Genomic DNA, 14,628 nt, shown 5'->3' on the forward strand with positions numbered 1-14,628 from the left:
AGTCCAGTCCTCGCACGCAGGGAACGGGGTAAAGGGAAGTGGGATCCGGGCTCGGACACCAGTGACCGCTCTCCCCACTGGAACAGACCCAGCTCGGCCGGGTTGCATCATGACTCTGTGGAACGGTGTGCTGCCCTTCTACCCTCAGCCCCGGCATGCCGCCGGCATCAGCGTCCCGCTACTCATTGTCATTCTGGTGTTCTTGGCCTTGGCTGCCAGCTTCCTACTCATCTTACCCGGGATTCGTGGCCACTCGGTAAGGGGGTACTAGAAGTTTAGGTCTGGGGGTGGAGGGTGTCAAGGACAGCATGTCTCTGGAGGATAGTACAGTTAAGACAGCGGCAAGATCTTCCATGCACTGAAGCACTGAACCAGACAGGTGGAGCATAGGCAGAAGTCCGGCCCAGCAAGCACCCCTTCCCAAGGTTAGGGAGAGGTCCCATACAAAACATCCGGAGGCTGACCCCAGCTGGAACATTCAGGAGGCTGCTGCAGAGAGTGGGTGCCCAGCCCAGTAATCCTGGGGCCAATTCTAGTCTTCACATGCTGCGGGGGTTTCCTGCCTCTCCTCAGGCTGCACCTCCACTCCCATCCCACTCCCATCCCGACCTCAGGTGATGACCTTCTGGCCAAGAGGACAGAAACCAGCAACTCATACTGCTGTGTTTCACCTGTGCACTGGGTTGAGTCATGTGTGTGGGAGCCCCCATCCTAATGACAGAGATTTCTCCACAGAAATTTCTTCGAAGTTGTAGCAGACTGGGCACTTTTTCTTAGATTCCCTCCTCTCCCAGAGCCTAAGTTGTCTGTTTTTCAAGTCTAGGAGGACCTAGCCTCCCTGAGTCTTGTGTTTGTTTTCTGGGAAACTGGCACACCTAGTAATATCTGAGAGGTTGTGTTCGCACCTCCTCTACTTGGTGACCAGACCTTGAGGCCTCCCTCTCCTGAGGGAGGTGACCGCTGCCTGCCTAGCACTTCTGGACTCACTGAGCCTCATCATGGCAGTGACCCAAGCAGGAGGTGGGACCAGGGCTGAAGAGGAAAGGGGATGAAGGTGGTGGGAGAGCAGCAGATAGAGACAGCCCAGTTGCAGGGTGGACTGGAAAATGGGGCTGGGAGGCAGAATCATGCAGCCAGAAAACATTAGAAAATGCCAGTGGCTCAGAGGGACTTGCATGACTTGCCTTCAGCCTTTAAAGGTCAGGAATGTAACTGGGAAAAGTGGGCAAGAGAGGGAAGTTGCAGAAGCACTAAAGGCCCGGGTGGCATGGGGTCAATGGAGAGCTTGGGGAGTCTGGTTGGGCAGTACCCAGGCCTGACCCGTTTCCTGTTCCTGCAGCGCTGGTTCTGGTTAGTGAGAGTTCTCCTCAGCCTGTTCATAGGAGCAGAAATTGTGGGTGAGTGTGTGATGCAGCGGAGGGGGAGAGGACCCGGGGTGAGGAAGGAGGTGGCCTGAGGACACCTGGGAAAATGGAGAACTGGGGATGGGTTCCCGCTCCCTCTTCCCATCCTCTTTCTAGTGGGCTCCTTCTATTGCCCACTCTTCCACCCTTACCGTGTATATCCCTTTGGACTCCTAGACCCCCCCATCTCTGTGCAGTGTCCCAACTCCCATCACCACCCTCCCAATCCCGTCTCCCCAATCTTCTCCCTAACCTTTCCCCTCCCCCACGGTTTGCCTCTCCCCACAGCGGTGCACTTCAGCACAGAATGGTCAGTGGGCAGAGTTAGCACCGATACATCCTACAAGGCCTTCAGTGCGGCACGCGTCCGAGCCCACGTCGGTCTGCACGTGGGCCTGGAGGGCGTTAATGTTACACTCACAGGTGAGGAGCTGCGGTGAAGTGAACTCCTGAGGTTGACAGACACCATGGTTGGGGGTGTGTGGCAGGCAGGGGCAGCTGGAGGACCTGTGAGGACAGCTCCCACAAGCTCATATAGAATAGCTTTCGGCTCTCATTGATTTGTGTTTTCCCCAACCGCTGCCAAACCTATTTCTCTCAAGATTCTCACTCTCCTATCCGAATCCGCTTAGTTGCCCGGTCCTCGCTGTACGCAGCCGGGTGACGACGACGCCCTCCGCAGGGAACCCAGTGCAGCAGTTGAACGAGACCATCGACTACAACGAGCAGTTCATTTGGCGGATCGGCGAAAACTATGCTGGGGCGTACACGGAGGCATTGCAGAAGGGGCTGCCGGATCCAGTTCTCTATCTGGCGGAGAAGTTCACTCCGAGCAGCCCCTGCGGGGTTTACCGCCAGTACCGCTTGGCGGGACACTACGCCTCGGCCACGCTGTGGTGAGCGCGGAAAGAAGACACTTTGCGTACTTGCGCGCGCGCGTGCGTGTGTGTGGCGGGGGTCGGGGTGGGGGCATGTGAGCCGGAGGATGTGAGCTACAGTTACAGACCGACGCGCTTGGGGTGAGAGTTGCCGCCTCGCGGGCAGATGGTCACGAGGTCCGTACAGACCGTGGGAATCCGAAGAGACCCAGCAATGGCTGGGCGCCGGCTACTCCCCTCCAGTGTTTCCCTGCGCCTCCACCATCCCAGCCCCGGGCTTTTGTTCTGGGGCCGGGAGGTAGGGGAGGCGAGCCCGTGGGAACCCGAGCGGTCTGGGGGAATCCGGCTCACAGCTCCGCTGGTCCCCTCCCCGCAGGGTGGCGTTCTGCTTCTGGCTCCTCTCCAACGTGCTGCTCTCTATGCCGGTCCCGCACTACGGAGGCCTGGCTCTCCTGATCACAGGCGCCTTCGCACTCTTCTCCGTCTTCTCCTTCGCCTCCATCTCCAGCGTGTCTCTCTGCCAGCTCCGCCTTGGCTCCTCCGAGCTCACCACTCACTACGGTGCCGCCTTTTGGATCACGCTGGCCACGGGTGAGGACCGAGGGAACCGGCCCCCGGGTGTCTGGGGGCAGAGACGAGATTTTTCCAGCGTGCACTTTCCGGTTTGCATAATGAGTTCACATATATTATCTAATTTGTCCCTCTCAGTAGTTCGTAGAGGCAGGCACTGTTGTGCCTATTTTACAGAGGAGGGGAAGGGAGTTCGGAAGGGTTCGGTATCTTGCCCCAGTGGCGTGCGAACCCGTGTATCATGTATGCCATATTAGAGGTCTTTCCGTGGTGCGTGTGTCTGGGGAAGAAACGCAAATACTTCCAATAGATGGAGTCGGGCGGCCGGGTTCTGGAGCCCTGACCGCCCTCTTTACCCGCGACTGCGCTAACGCAGGCATCCTGTGCCTCCTCCTCGGAGCTGCGGTGCTGAGTCTCCACTACGCTCGGACCAGCGCTCTTCGCACCTTCTTGGATGGAAGCGTCAAGGGCCTCGAAAGTCAGGCGAAAGGGAGCTCTCCTCTCATCCTCAACAACCCACTGCATAAGCAGTTCCGGGGCTCAGACTTAACCATCAGTACTAACCTGTGAAAGGGACTCAACCTCGGACTCCTACTCTGCCTTGGTCCCCCGCAGGCCGGGGAGCAGTGCCCACCGGGCCTGGGGAGCTCCGGGAGGGCACTGAGCTGGGGGCGCGGGGGGAAAGGGCCAGTGGCCTCAGATGTGCCGCCTGCACCCGGGTAAGAGTCTCCCAGGGTGAGCTGTAAATAAACTTTCTTCTTTTTTTTTTAAACTTTCCCCCATTATTTTCCATGGCTTTTCAAGGCTTTTCGGGATACGAGCTCTGGGGAGACTTCCCTGGGTTGGAGGCAGCCTCTCTCTCTGCTTTGCCACAGACACCGGATTCTCTGTGTCTGAAGAAGGCAGAGTAACCCGGGAAAGGGTCTGGGAGAGGGTGCCCTCTAGTGAGCCCAGAGAAGAACAATCAGAGCCTGCATCTTCCTGAGCTACCCCAAGTGGATGGTAGCAGTGACCAGGCAGGTCATTCCCCCGCACCTTCACCCCCGCTGGCCCTGTGGGATCCCCCTCTGCTGGCCCAGCTGAGGGGGCTAAGAAGAAATGGCATTTTGGAGTTTATTCACTAGCTTCATTTTATTCATTAAAGGGGTGGTGTCTGAGGGCCGAGGTAAATGTCAGCAAGGCATAAAGCTGTAAACCCCGGGATTTTTTGTTTGTTTGTTTTAGGTCCTTGGCAAGTCCTACAGTCTTATTTGGCAGATTTGAGAACTGAAGCTCAGAGAGGATGGGGCACAATCGGTTAATATTAGATCTAGAACAAGAAGTTTGGTCTCTCCTCCCTCGCAGTGCGTTCATTGTACCAAGAGATCACACAAGCTGGGCAAGTGAAGGGAGAACAAAAGGGAGCCAGGAAAAAGGAAAACGAGAGATGCAGAGGGATGAGAGGGAACACGGGAGAATCGCACTGTAAGCCCCCCGTACACGTATGTCATCATGTGGGTGGAGCTGGGTTTCAGTAAATGGCACCTCGAAGAGGCAAAGCCCCAAGGGAGGGCAGGGTAGCTGGGCAGAAGGAGGGGCAGCCCCTGCTTGGTCTCATCACGCATGGCAGCAGGGTTTATGGCAGCCCCAACATCTGCCTTAGGGCTTTTTATTTTGTTTCATGTTTTAACATCAATAGGAAGAGCCTCTTTTCCTACTCCACCTACACATTGGGGCTGGGAACCTGATACAACCCATCCTGCAGGCAGTTCTGGTGGTGTTTTGGGGGGGCTCCCAGTGAAGTCTGGAGCCAGATTGGAAGTCCAGGTGGCCACCAGGGAGATGAACTTTCCAGGGCACAGTCAGACTCCTCACAGGGCACCTCAGAGGAAGCCTCTGACAGAGGAATGTCCTGGGGCTCGGGACTGTCAGCTGTGGACCTGTAGCGAGGGCTCAGGAGTCCCCCTTCCTCAGGATCCCACTCCAGGACAGGGTCCTCTCCCACAGTGGCTGAAGAAAGCCTGCAGCCTGTGGGCCACCACCATGGCCAGGCCCAGCAGCACACAGAGCAGGCCTGGGGATGAGGCAACAAGTATCCCGCCTTAGTGATAGTAACACCTTCGCAAGGACATCTTCTGCTAAGAGCATTAAGACCCCTCTTAAGGGAAGCCTATATCGTCCCTGCTTCAGGGCAACTTAGGCTCCGAGAAGTGACTGGCATAGGGTCATATGGCTGGTGTGGCTCTGTTGCTCTGAGTTTTTGGACTCTAAACCCAGTGCTCCTTCAATTACATCCCAGGAGAGAGAGAGAGAGAGAGAGAGAGAACTCTGAAAACAGAGAAACCCTGGGGGGAGGGCAGGACAGGAGAGGACAATAAAACTGCAGGGCAATTTAAGGCTATGTGAAATAGGCACAGAGAAGTGTTCTAGGAATGGGGGACACAGAGAAGAGTGTTTGGGGGAAGGGGGGACATGAGATCGTAAGATCTGGGGAAGAGCTGGGTGAACAGAGAGTTAAGGGATGAGGGACATGACAGAGACAGAGATAAGACACAGGGGAGTAGGGATATATGAGGAGGGAGGGGCTGTGGGTCTGAGAAGGGGAAACCCAGCGATGAGGGATCTAAGACGGAGGGGGCTCTAAAGAGGGGAAAGGTCCCCAGAAGTGCCTCTCAGTCCCTGGAGGCAGACGCTTAACCCCATGGACCTGACGGGCCCCAGCCCTGAGTCCTCCCATCCCTGCCTTCAGGATTGGACGTCACCTGTGGTCAATGTGATCCAGTAGGCAGGCCCACGGTGAGTGTGCAGTGTGGCAGTGCCCAAGCGTAGGGGACAGGGCAGGGTGAGTGACATGGCCGTGGAGAAGAAGAGCAGTCCCAACAGCTGGAAGACACCCGTGGCCAGCACAGGCATGGACAGCATCACATCCGCCAGCAGCCAGCAGAGGAATGCCACCCTGGAGAGCCAGGGGAAGGCTGGCCCAGGCACCTCTACCTTGTTTGGGGTGAACTTCTACCTGGAGGGGCCCAGGTGGAGGACACCCCAAAGAGGTGAGGTAGGGATTCCTGCCTGTGGGCTTCCCAACCAAGCACCGTGGTGACTGGTGCCAGACTGTCCCACTAGGGGTCTCCACATGAGTGGGGGAGAGATGGGTAGGAACCCCACTCCTGGGTCTAGGCCAGCAGGGCCTCCGTCCCACCCTCACCACAGTGTGGCCGAGGTGTAGTGTCCCGCCAGGCGGTACTGGCCATGCAGGCCACACGGGCTGTGTGGGGTGAACTTCTCGGCCAGGTAGAGCACGGGGTCTGGCAGCCCCTTCTCCAGTGCCTTGGCATACTCCTCGGCGTAGTTCTCCCCCAGGCGCCAGGTGGACTCCTTGTTGTAACAGCCAGTCTCCGTTCAGCTGCTGCACCGGGGTCCCTGGGGAATGGAGCAGCTGTGCCCAGCAGGGACCCGAGGGCCAGAGTGGGTATTTACCTGGGCAGAGGCTTATCACACTGGAAGAGGACCAGGCTCTGGTCTCAAGTGAGAGAAGGCAGCTTCTGAGGCCTGAGAACTTCCCTTCCTACCTCCCCCGGCCCGGATCCTAGAGCTCTTTAGACCACACCCAACATAGATCCCAAAGCCGCAGAGCAGAGGCTTTCCCTTCCTCCCAGGCAAGAGCCCCCTCTCACCTGTGAGCGCGATGTTGACTCCTCCCAGCCCAATCTGCAGCCCCACAGCGGTGCTGATGCATTCCGAACTGAAGGCCTTGTATGATGTGTTGGTGCTGACCTGGCCCACAGACCACTCAGAACTGAAATTCATGGCTGGGGTTGGGGAGTTTGATGTTCAGGAACTCAGGGAGGTCTGGGCATTGCTGGGTTAGTCAGAGGGAGAGCTGCAAGGGGACCATGTCAGTTTTGCTCATAGTTGTGTATCCATTTACCCGCCTAGGACCTGGCTCATGGTAAGTTTGCCAACAATAGGTATGGGATGAATAAATGAATAAATGGGTCAGAATCTAATATCTCCCCTGGTCATAATCCTCTTCCCCCTGTCCTCCCTTCCTGCCCCCATATAGGGAGAACTACTCAAGCAGCTGGGGCAGGAAACATTAACATAATAAACCATGCTGGGCAAACACAGAGAGCTTCAACATAGAGACTTTCTATGTTTCCTATCGCCTGATCCCCAAAATAAAGCAAGCAGCCCTCCACCATTCTCTCCCTCCAGCCTCCGCAGACCCTGTCCCCAAAGGCATTCATTTTGACCTGCTTTCCTCTGAATAAATATGTTAGGAAGGTTGGAGAGATGCATCCAGGAGGCTTGCACCTGTCAGGGCAAAGGTAGATGTGAGGGGATAAGGCCAGGGTGAGGGAGGCGTGCGGGTAGGGAGGTCTGGAAGCCCACCCTGAAGCAGAGCCTCTGTGAGGGAGCCAGGATAGAAGAGATGGGATGCAGGCAGCTGCCCAAGTCAGCTACACTCCACACTTACCCAGGATCACAGCTCCAATGAATAAGCTGGTCACTACTCGCAGGATCCAGAACAGCCTCTGCATCACAGGGTGGGCGGGTTTAGGATGGAGCACCCTCCTTCCAAATCCACCCTTTCTCTTTCCAGACTCGGGAAGGGTGTTCTAGAACTGAGGTCACTTGGTCACCAGAGATCAAAGTGTCTGGCCCATAATAGATACTCAGTAATTATCTGTTGAATCAATGAGCAGGGAGCTCTCTGCTGGGAGGGTGGGTGACGCTTTCTCGGGACTAGAATCTCTTTCCTGAATCTGATTGTAATCAGAAAGTCTGGCCCCCTCACCTCGAGGCCGAGGTCTCTCTGGGGCTGGGGTCTCCAGGGCTGGTTTTGTTTCTCACCATCTTGCCCCGAATGCCTGGCAGGATGATGATGAAGGTGACCAGTGAAGTCATAAAGATGGTGATGATGATGGCCAAGGTGGTGACCATTGGGAAGTTCGGCTTGGGGCCAGCGTAGAAGGGGAATGTGTGTCCCAAAGCAGCCATTCTGGTGGGGTTATTCAGGGGAGGCGGATGCTCTACAACAACAGGTGTTTACTGAGTGCCCTCTATGTGCCACACACTGTTCTTGGGGCCAGAGATCCAGCAGAGAATAAACCAGACCCTTCTTCTCTGATGCTCACCAGACGCCACTGTTACTGCCATTTCCGCTACCCCTCAGCCATCCATCTCCACGTGTTTTTAGCTGTGAGAGAATAAGGGTCTTGGCAATCAGTCTCTGTCACTCCATGCTCCCTTGCTAACCCCCAGGTCCCCTAAACCAGTGCCACCACTACCCTCCAGGCTTCTCTGCTTCCTCTGGGACTGTCTTAAGAAATGTAATTCTCTTTTATCTCCTTCAGGCCTCCAGCACAAGCAGACGGATCACAGAACATAGAAAGAGCTATATTTTCTGTCAAGAGAAGGCATAAGGCTGAAAGATGGTACAGATACAAAAAGGTTGGCTTTCCTTCTCACTCCCCAAAGAACAAAGGCAAGATAGCTCTGCTAAGTATATAATCCAACTTCATCATCAGAGGGCTGATTCCCAGACCTGGCACTGCCCAGGCTGGTCTGACAAGCTTTCTCGGGCACTCTGGCTCCTGTTCTGGCAACTCGAGAGCAATCGAGCTGAACTGAGCTCACCTCAATAGGCACTGAAGGAGCCTGCCCTCCACTAGGGCACAGTGCTGGGGCCAGATGTCCTTCTACCCCACACATCATCAACAGCAGCCTTCCTCCTTGATTTAAGTTCCTAGGCTTCATTTCAGGTCAAACCCTGGCTTAGCTCTTTTCTGTCTGTCCCCTGATCTCAGAGCTATTTTGGCTCTAGTTTGTCTCTTTGCAGACAGGATATTGGGGAAATGGCACCTAAATTTACTGTGCTTTGTTAAATCCAGACAGAATGATTGCAAGACATGCCATTATTTTAAGTACCACAAAGAAAGAAAGAGGAAAAAACACTGCCAATTAAACAATGACAGCCATCGCTGGTGAAACACACCTCAATTTCAGAGATGTCAAAATGTGAAAAAAAAAATGCATCTTACAATCAACGAACCCAGATCTGCTCATTTCCCTGTGTATAATCTGTACTGGGGCCTTGGTACCCAGGAGGCTCTGTAAGTTACAGTCTGACCAGGTAGTGTCTTGTTAAGTGATACAGTGAAAGAATAAGCTTAGAAGTTTAGCAGCTCTGTGTTTGAATTCTGCCTTTGCCTCTTCAAGTTACAGAGACTTGGGTGTATTTTAAAAATAGGGATGATGATGATAATGTTTACTTCATAGGGTCATTGTGAATATGAAACAAGATTGTGTCTGTAAAGTGTTAAGAATAGTACCTGGAACAGAATAATATTAATAAATGGAAGCTACCAGATTGGGAAGGAGGGGACATTTCATTTGCCACCAGGGAAGCCCCACCAATCCTTCTTGATGGGAACCCTGGGCAGGAATCAGTTCTGGTTCTTCACTGACTGATTTTTTTTTTCTTTTATTTTAAAATTTTTTTGGCCACACTGCACGGAGTGTGGGATCTAGGTTCCCAGACCAGGGATTGAACCTGCACCCCTGCATTGGAATCCTGGGGTCTTAACCATTGGACCGACAGGAAAGTCTCATTCACTGACTGATTTTATAACTGGACAGGCAAATGACAACCTCCCTGTTTCTTGGGTTCCTCCTCTACAGTTGGATATGATGATCTCCAGGACCCATTCTAGTTCTAAATTCTGTGGTTCTCTATGACACATCAGAGCTCCCAACGTCTCTCTCTCCTTCTAGGCTGGCCACCTCCTTGTGCTGTCTCTGGGGAGTAGCATGGTATCAGGCAGAGATAAAGAGACAGTTTAAATGTTTAGTTCTGTCTTTTGGGCAAGTGAAATAAACACCTTCTCAGTTTTAACATGAAGTTTTGCTTTTTTTCCTTAACTCTTCAACTCTCCCATTCCAGAGGAATGTGTATCTCCTTTCTTCTTGGGCTCTGACTCCAATCCTGCCTGTCTTCACCACCACCTTTCTCATCAGTTCTCCCCCTTTCTCTTGGTGACTTTTCAGCTTCTCTTTCTCTGCTGGCTCTTTCTCTCAAGGATATGCTTACATTTCTCCCATCTTAAGAACACAAAGAAAAGGAACTCTTTCTCTTGACCTTTTGGGTCCCCTCCAGCTACTATCTTACGCCACCCTCTCCCTTTCACAGCCAGGCTTTTGGGAAGAAGAATTGTCTATGTATGTCCACTGCCTTATTTCCTCAGTGAATCTGGCTTCTTCCCATCCCCAACTTCTCTCTTTTAGGTTACCAAGCGCTAAATCTAAAGGGAAATTTTCACTTTTCATCATTCTTGATCTCTCTGTAGTAATTCCTCTTTCTTCAGGCTTCCTCCCTGAGCCTCCATGACACCACGTTCTCCTGGGTCTCCTGCCTTTGGCCAATCCTTCTGTGGCTCCTTTGCTAGTTCTTTCTCCCCTCTTAAACATTTATGCTCCCTAGGATTCTGTCTTGACTCTCTTCTTCCAGCGCTCTTCACGATTCCCTCGGCAAGTTCATCCATTCCCATGGCTGAGGCTTCTCAAATCTATGTCTCCACGTAGACCCCCTACTTGGGCTCCAAACACAAAAGGGCCAGCTATCCTCTGGACATTTCACTTGGCTGTTCCAAGGATGCCTTGGATTTAACAGGTCCCAAACTGAATTCACGGTCTCCACTCTGCTTTTTCTTCTGTTTTATTTGTCTCTTTGGTGGCGTCACCACCTCATCAATCAAATAAGCCAGAGAGCTGAACCATCTTACCTCCTAAATATTTCTTGAAATCACCCAAGCATTTCCTTCCCTACTGCCTCTGCCCTAATTCAGCCTCATCCTATCTGGCCCGGTGCCACAACAATTCTTCTAACAAGCAAATCTAATCATTTCACGTCTTTGCTCTGGGTTAAATCTAATCTTCTCACCATCACATGCAAAGTCCTTTGTGATCTGGTCCCACCTGCACTTCCATCTCCATCTTTTGTGCAATCTAATCTCTAGCCATACTAAACTACTGGCCTCTCCCTGAATCTGACACGCTCTTTCAAGCCTTCGTGCCTTTGTATATGCTGTTTCCTCTCTCCGGAATGCTCGTACTCCCATGGCAGACTCTTCACCCATCAAGTCTCAGCTTGTGTTACCACCTCTGTGAAATTTCCTCTGGCGTCATCAGGCCAGTGTAGGTGTTCCCACCTCTAATGTTCTGACTGCATTCTGAACATACCTTCACAATCACAATAATGGCACTGCACTCTGTTTGAACGTTTAGAACCCATTAGCTTCTAATCTCCTAAAGGGCGACGACTTTGTCTTTCCGTCTTTGCATCCCCTGCATGCAGCATATACTTACCAATCAGCCTGTGGATGGAATGGATGAATATATGAATGAACGGGTCCCTATCCCTGCGAGAGGCATCTTCTGTTTTGCACACAAGAGGGAGCTGTGCTCCCTCACTGCCCTCTATCATAATCATTCAACATTAACTATCACCAACATAGGGCTAAGGACTGGACAGGAAGGGATTTGACCAACCCTGTCAATTTTTAGTGCTTTCACAAAATTTTCAGAAAGCCTCTTCCAACAGCTGGAGTCTCCAAAGCATGAATGTTCATGTTTAATTGAATCTGAAACATAAATTTCAACTCCAGCTGGAGATAAGTAAGAATCTGAGGATTAAATTATTTTGTAAAAGATGTGATAGTGATACTTATCTTTTTAATATTTATTTTATTTTACTGTTTATTTATTTATTTGGCTGTGCCGGGTCTTAGTTGCGGCATGTGGGATCTTTTTAGTTGCAGCGTGCAGGCTCTTAGTTGCGGCATGCACGTGGGATCTAGTTCCCTGACCAGGCATCAAACCCGGGCCCCCTGCATTGGGAGCGTGGAGTCTTAACCACTGGACCACCAAGGAAGTCCCAATGATACTTATTTTAAAGCAGATATTTATTGGTCTAAGAATTTTTTATTTATGACACCTAGACTGAAGCCGTTACAATTTTGATGGAAGGCTATATGATTTAGGAAAGGCTATAAAATGTAGAATATCTTGGTTAATATAGGAAGATAAAGCAAGTCTGAATATATAGTATTCAAGTAAGAGTAAATGTTATATGCTGGAATTTCAAAAACAAATATTTGCAACATAGGCAAATAATAAAGGTGCAATGTTTTTTGATCAGGGTCATGTATTAGCATTATTCCTGCATTTACTTCAAAGAGAGCTTATAAAATATTTTATAAGAATGGCTCATCTCTATTAACATGATGATTCAAAGAAACACTAACAAAAGGGTTTCTGTATCTTAAGCACAGAAGAGCATGTTAACTTATCTCCAATTCTCCAAAACATTAAAATTGACTAAAGCAAAAAGACAGTTGGTGAATAAAATTTACCTTAATTCCTTCTTCTTCAGTTTAATGAATGAGGTCTTCTTTAATCTACATTGCCCAATTTAAAGTTAATTTTTATTGACCCTGATCCTAATTTGGTTTTAATTATTAAGCTAAGAGGCCTCCTGCATGAAGAGGTGGGACTGAAATGAAAAGTTCCCACACCCAATAATCCTGCTTTTCCTACAAAGCTTGTAGTTTCCCTTGGGAACATCTTCCTCCCTGGCTTGCCAAGGAGGGTCTGACAGTAGAATTTTTCTAATCTGAGAGAAATCTCATGTCAATCTTCACTCCACCACTTCTCCCCTAGCTGACTACCATGACTGTTATATTGATATAAATATATACTAATATAAATAAGCACAGGATACAGTCGGACATACACCTGCAGGTTCATATAAACAGAAATACAGACACAAGAAGGAAGGAGTTCCCAGTAACAGACCTCTAGACACAAAAACGCTGCATCAGAGGCTCCTGTGACAAAACTGAGGTGCTTTCTCACAGGGTGGGCCAATCCCTACACTTTGGGGGTTCTCCTTTCTCACCTGGCCTGGAGAGGTAAGGGACACCTTTTCCCTTTCTGAACTCCCTTGAAATACTAAAGCATTTCTCATACTCAGTTGCATTCAGATACAGTTACCCATTCCTTACCTACCACAGGAGAAGTGGGGTTCCTGTGTGTGTATGAGGGATGGCCAAGAAATAAGGCTACAATCTTTTAAGGAAATATAGCCTAGTACAAGCTCCAGACTTCAGCATTCAAAGTTCTTATGTACTTTCTTAATGCGCTGTGGCCTCTGGTAACTTCACAGGGATTTCTTCCTGAAGTCTTCCCCTGACTGCCTTCCCCTTCTTCTAGAACCCATAAAGACTACTAATTCTCTACAAAGGGGGAGTGGGTGACATTCTTGGAGTTGCCAAGAGCTCTTATTGGTGATACAGACCTACTAGAATGTGATGGTTTATTTCTCTGGTTAGGGTGGACCCCATTCAAAGTTTACGGCTCTGGATGGCTAAGGGGACCCTGTCCAGAACTCCTGTCCCAGTCTCTTTTCTTCAAGAAGGTGTGTGGGCGTGTGTATGTGTGCTTTTGCACCGAAGTGGGAGTTAAGTGGAGAAAGAGAACAAGATCTGAAAAGCACGTTGGGGTAGGAATCCCTAACAAGGGCTGTGGTGTGTGAGGAGCCTTGGGGTGCTGAATCACGCCAGTCAAACTATCTAGACTCCAGTTAAGCAGAGATAAACCTTGGGACCTTATTAAGTTTGTTGTTGTTGTTTTGTTTGTTTGCCTGTTCTTAGTTTCTCGCCATACTTTGTTTTTGAACTCCCACTAGGTCTGAACTTGGTCTGGGCGGATGCAGGAAGTGCGCCTCTAGGGGCCGGGGCGGGGACAACACTTCAAGGTACCCTCCAAAACCCACCCGGACCGCACAGACCCCAGCAGGCGCATCCCCGCCACTCAACCCGGACCGCTGTTTCCTACCTTCGTCTCTTCTAAACACTGCGTGCCTCGCAGCACGCGCAGCTCTCCTCCTCGTGGTGGAACCTCACACGCAGCGCCCCCGGGGATGGGATAGAGAAGGAACCAGGTCTGGACTTTCTGTCGCCCAAAGCGCACGCCCTTTCTCCTGGCGGGGCTCTCTTCCAACCCCCACTCTTCTAACTCACTTAAGTACTAGACTATGACCAGACAAACCAGGTCCGGGATGCTTTCCCGCCCTTCCCCCAGCCCCCTACTCCAAGTAGCCTCAACCTACTCAGACCGCACCCGAGGCTCTGAGGCGCTGCGCCCGCCCCCACCCAGCCTGGGACAGAAAAAGGACGGGTGCACGAGAATCGTGTCCTACGCAGCCATCCCTCGGACCCCTGCTTCTCCTCGCCCCTTGCCCACAACCCCGGGCAGTTCTAGCACAAACCTAGCGATGCAATCCGGGGTCCGGCAGGGCGCGGGAGGCGCTCGAGGGCGGTGAGACCCCCGAGATCTCACGAGGACCTCCGGGGGGTGGGTGTTACCACGGACTCTTAAAGGGTCTTAGGACGGATGCCTTGCTCGAACGCGTGGCCTGGCCTGCAGGCGCTGACCGATCCTCTTGGTCTTAGAGCCCAGATCCGCCCGCGTGGAGAGGATTTGGGGGACGCCTCCCCCGTCTCCTCGCACCCTCTCCCCCTCTTCTGCCCTCTCGCCAGCCCCAGCAGACCGGTAGAGGCGGACTTGCCCTTTTCGCCGTTCACTCGGCCGCATTAGCCGAGCCTTGCCACGGACTGGACATCTACCCCATCTGAGCCTTGCGAGCCCGTGCGGTCTCACCCTCGGAGCCCCTCGGTGGTTCCCGGCGCGCTCGCTTTTTTCCTCTCCATCCCACCCCGCCCCGCCCCGCCGCGCCT

The 14,628-nt window shown here is 51.9% G+C and overlaps 2 protein-coding genes across 2 annotated transcripts; one reads left to right on the top strand and one right to left on the bottom strand.

Annotated features, from left to right (window-relative positions):
- Positions 1 to 109: 109 nt before the first annotated feature.
- On the top strand, positions 110 to 3,619 carry DUOXA2 (dual oxidase maturation factor 2). Its single transcript, XM_024761358.1, has 6 exons — positions 110 to 256; positions 1,340 to 1,397; positions 1,692 to 1,826; positions 2,086 to 2,299; positions 2,658 to 2,872; positions 3,228 to 3,619. The coding sequence occupies exons 1-6, from the start codon at positions 110 to 112 to the stop codon at positions 3,419 to 3,421; spliced, it is 963 nt and encodes a 320-aa protein (XP_024617126.1). The 3' UTR covers positions 3,422 to 3,619.
- Positions 3,443 to 7,831, bottom strand: DUOXA1 (dual oxidase maturation factor 1). The gene is given in 9 exon segments (XM_024761347.1): positions 3,443 to 3,516; positions 4,706 to 4,838; positions 4,840 to 4,904; positions 5,593 to 5,786; positions 6,036 to 6,226; positions 6,228 to 6,250; positions 6,505 to 6,639; positions 7,308 to 7,365; positions 7,685 to 7,831. Coding segments are annotated over 9 exon segments (1,020 nt in total).
- Positions 7,832 to 14,628: the final 6,797 nt, after the last annotated feature.

This window comes from Neophocaena asiaeorientalis, unplaced genomic scaffold (assembly GCF_003031525.2).
Source record: "Neophocaena asiaeorientalis asiaeorientalis breed wild unplaced genomic scaffold, Neophocaena_asiaeorientalis_V1.1 scaffold713, whole genome shotgun sequence".
Classification (NCBI taxonomy): Eukaryota; Metazoa; Chordata; class Mammalia; order Artiodactyla; family Phocoenidae; genus Neophocaena; species Neophocaena asiaeorientalis.

What these genes read in the sequence shown, in the direction of transcription:
- DUOXA2 (XM_024761358.1), top strand. Translation starts at nt 110, where the DNA reads ATGACTCTGTGGAACGGTGTGCTGCCCTTCTACCCTCAGCCCCGGCAT. An exon ending in CGTTAATGTTACACTCACAG is followed by an intron (nt 1,827 to 2,085) that starts GTGAGGAGCTGC and finishes CGCCCTCCGCAG; the next exon opens with GGAACCCAGTGCAGCAGTTG. An exon ending in TACGCCTCGGCCACGCTGTG is followed by an intron (nt 2,300 to 2,657) that starts GTGAGCGCGGAA and finishes CCCTCCCCGCAG; the next exon opens with GGTGGCGTTCTGCTTCTGGC.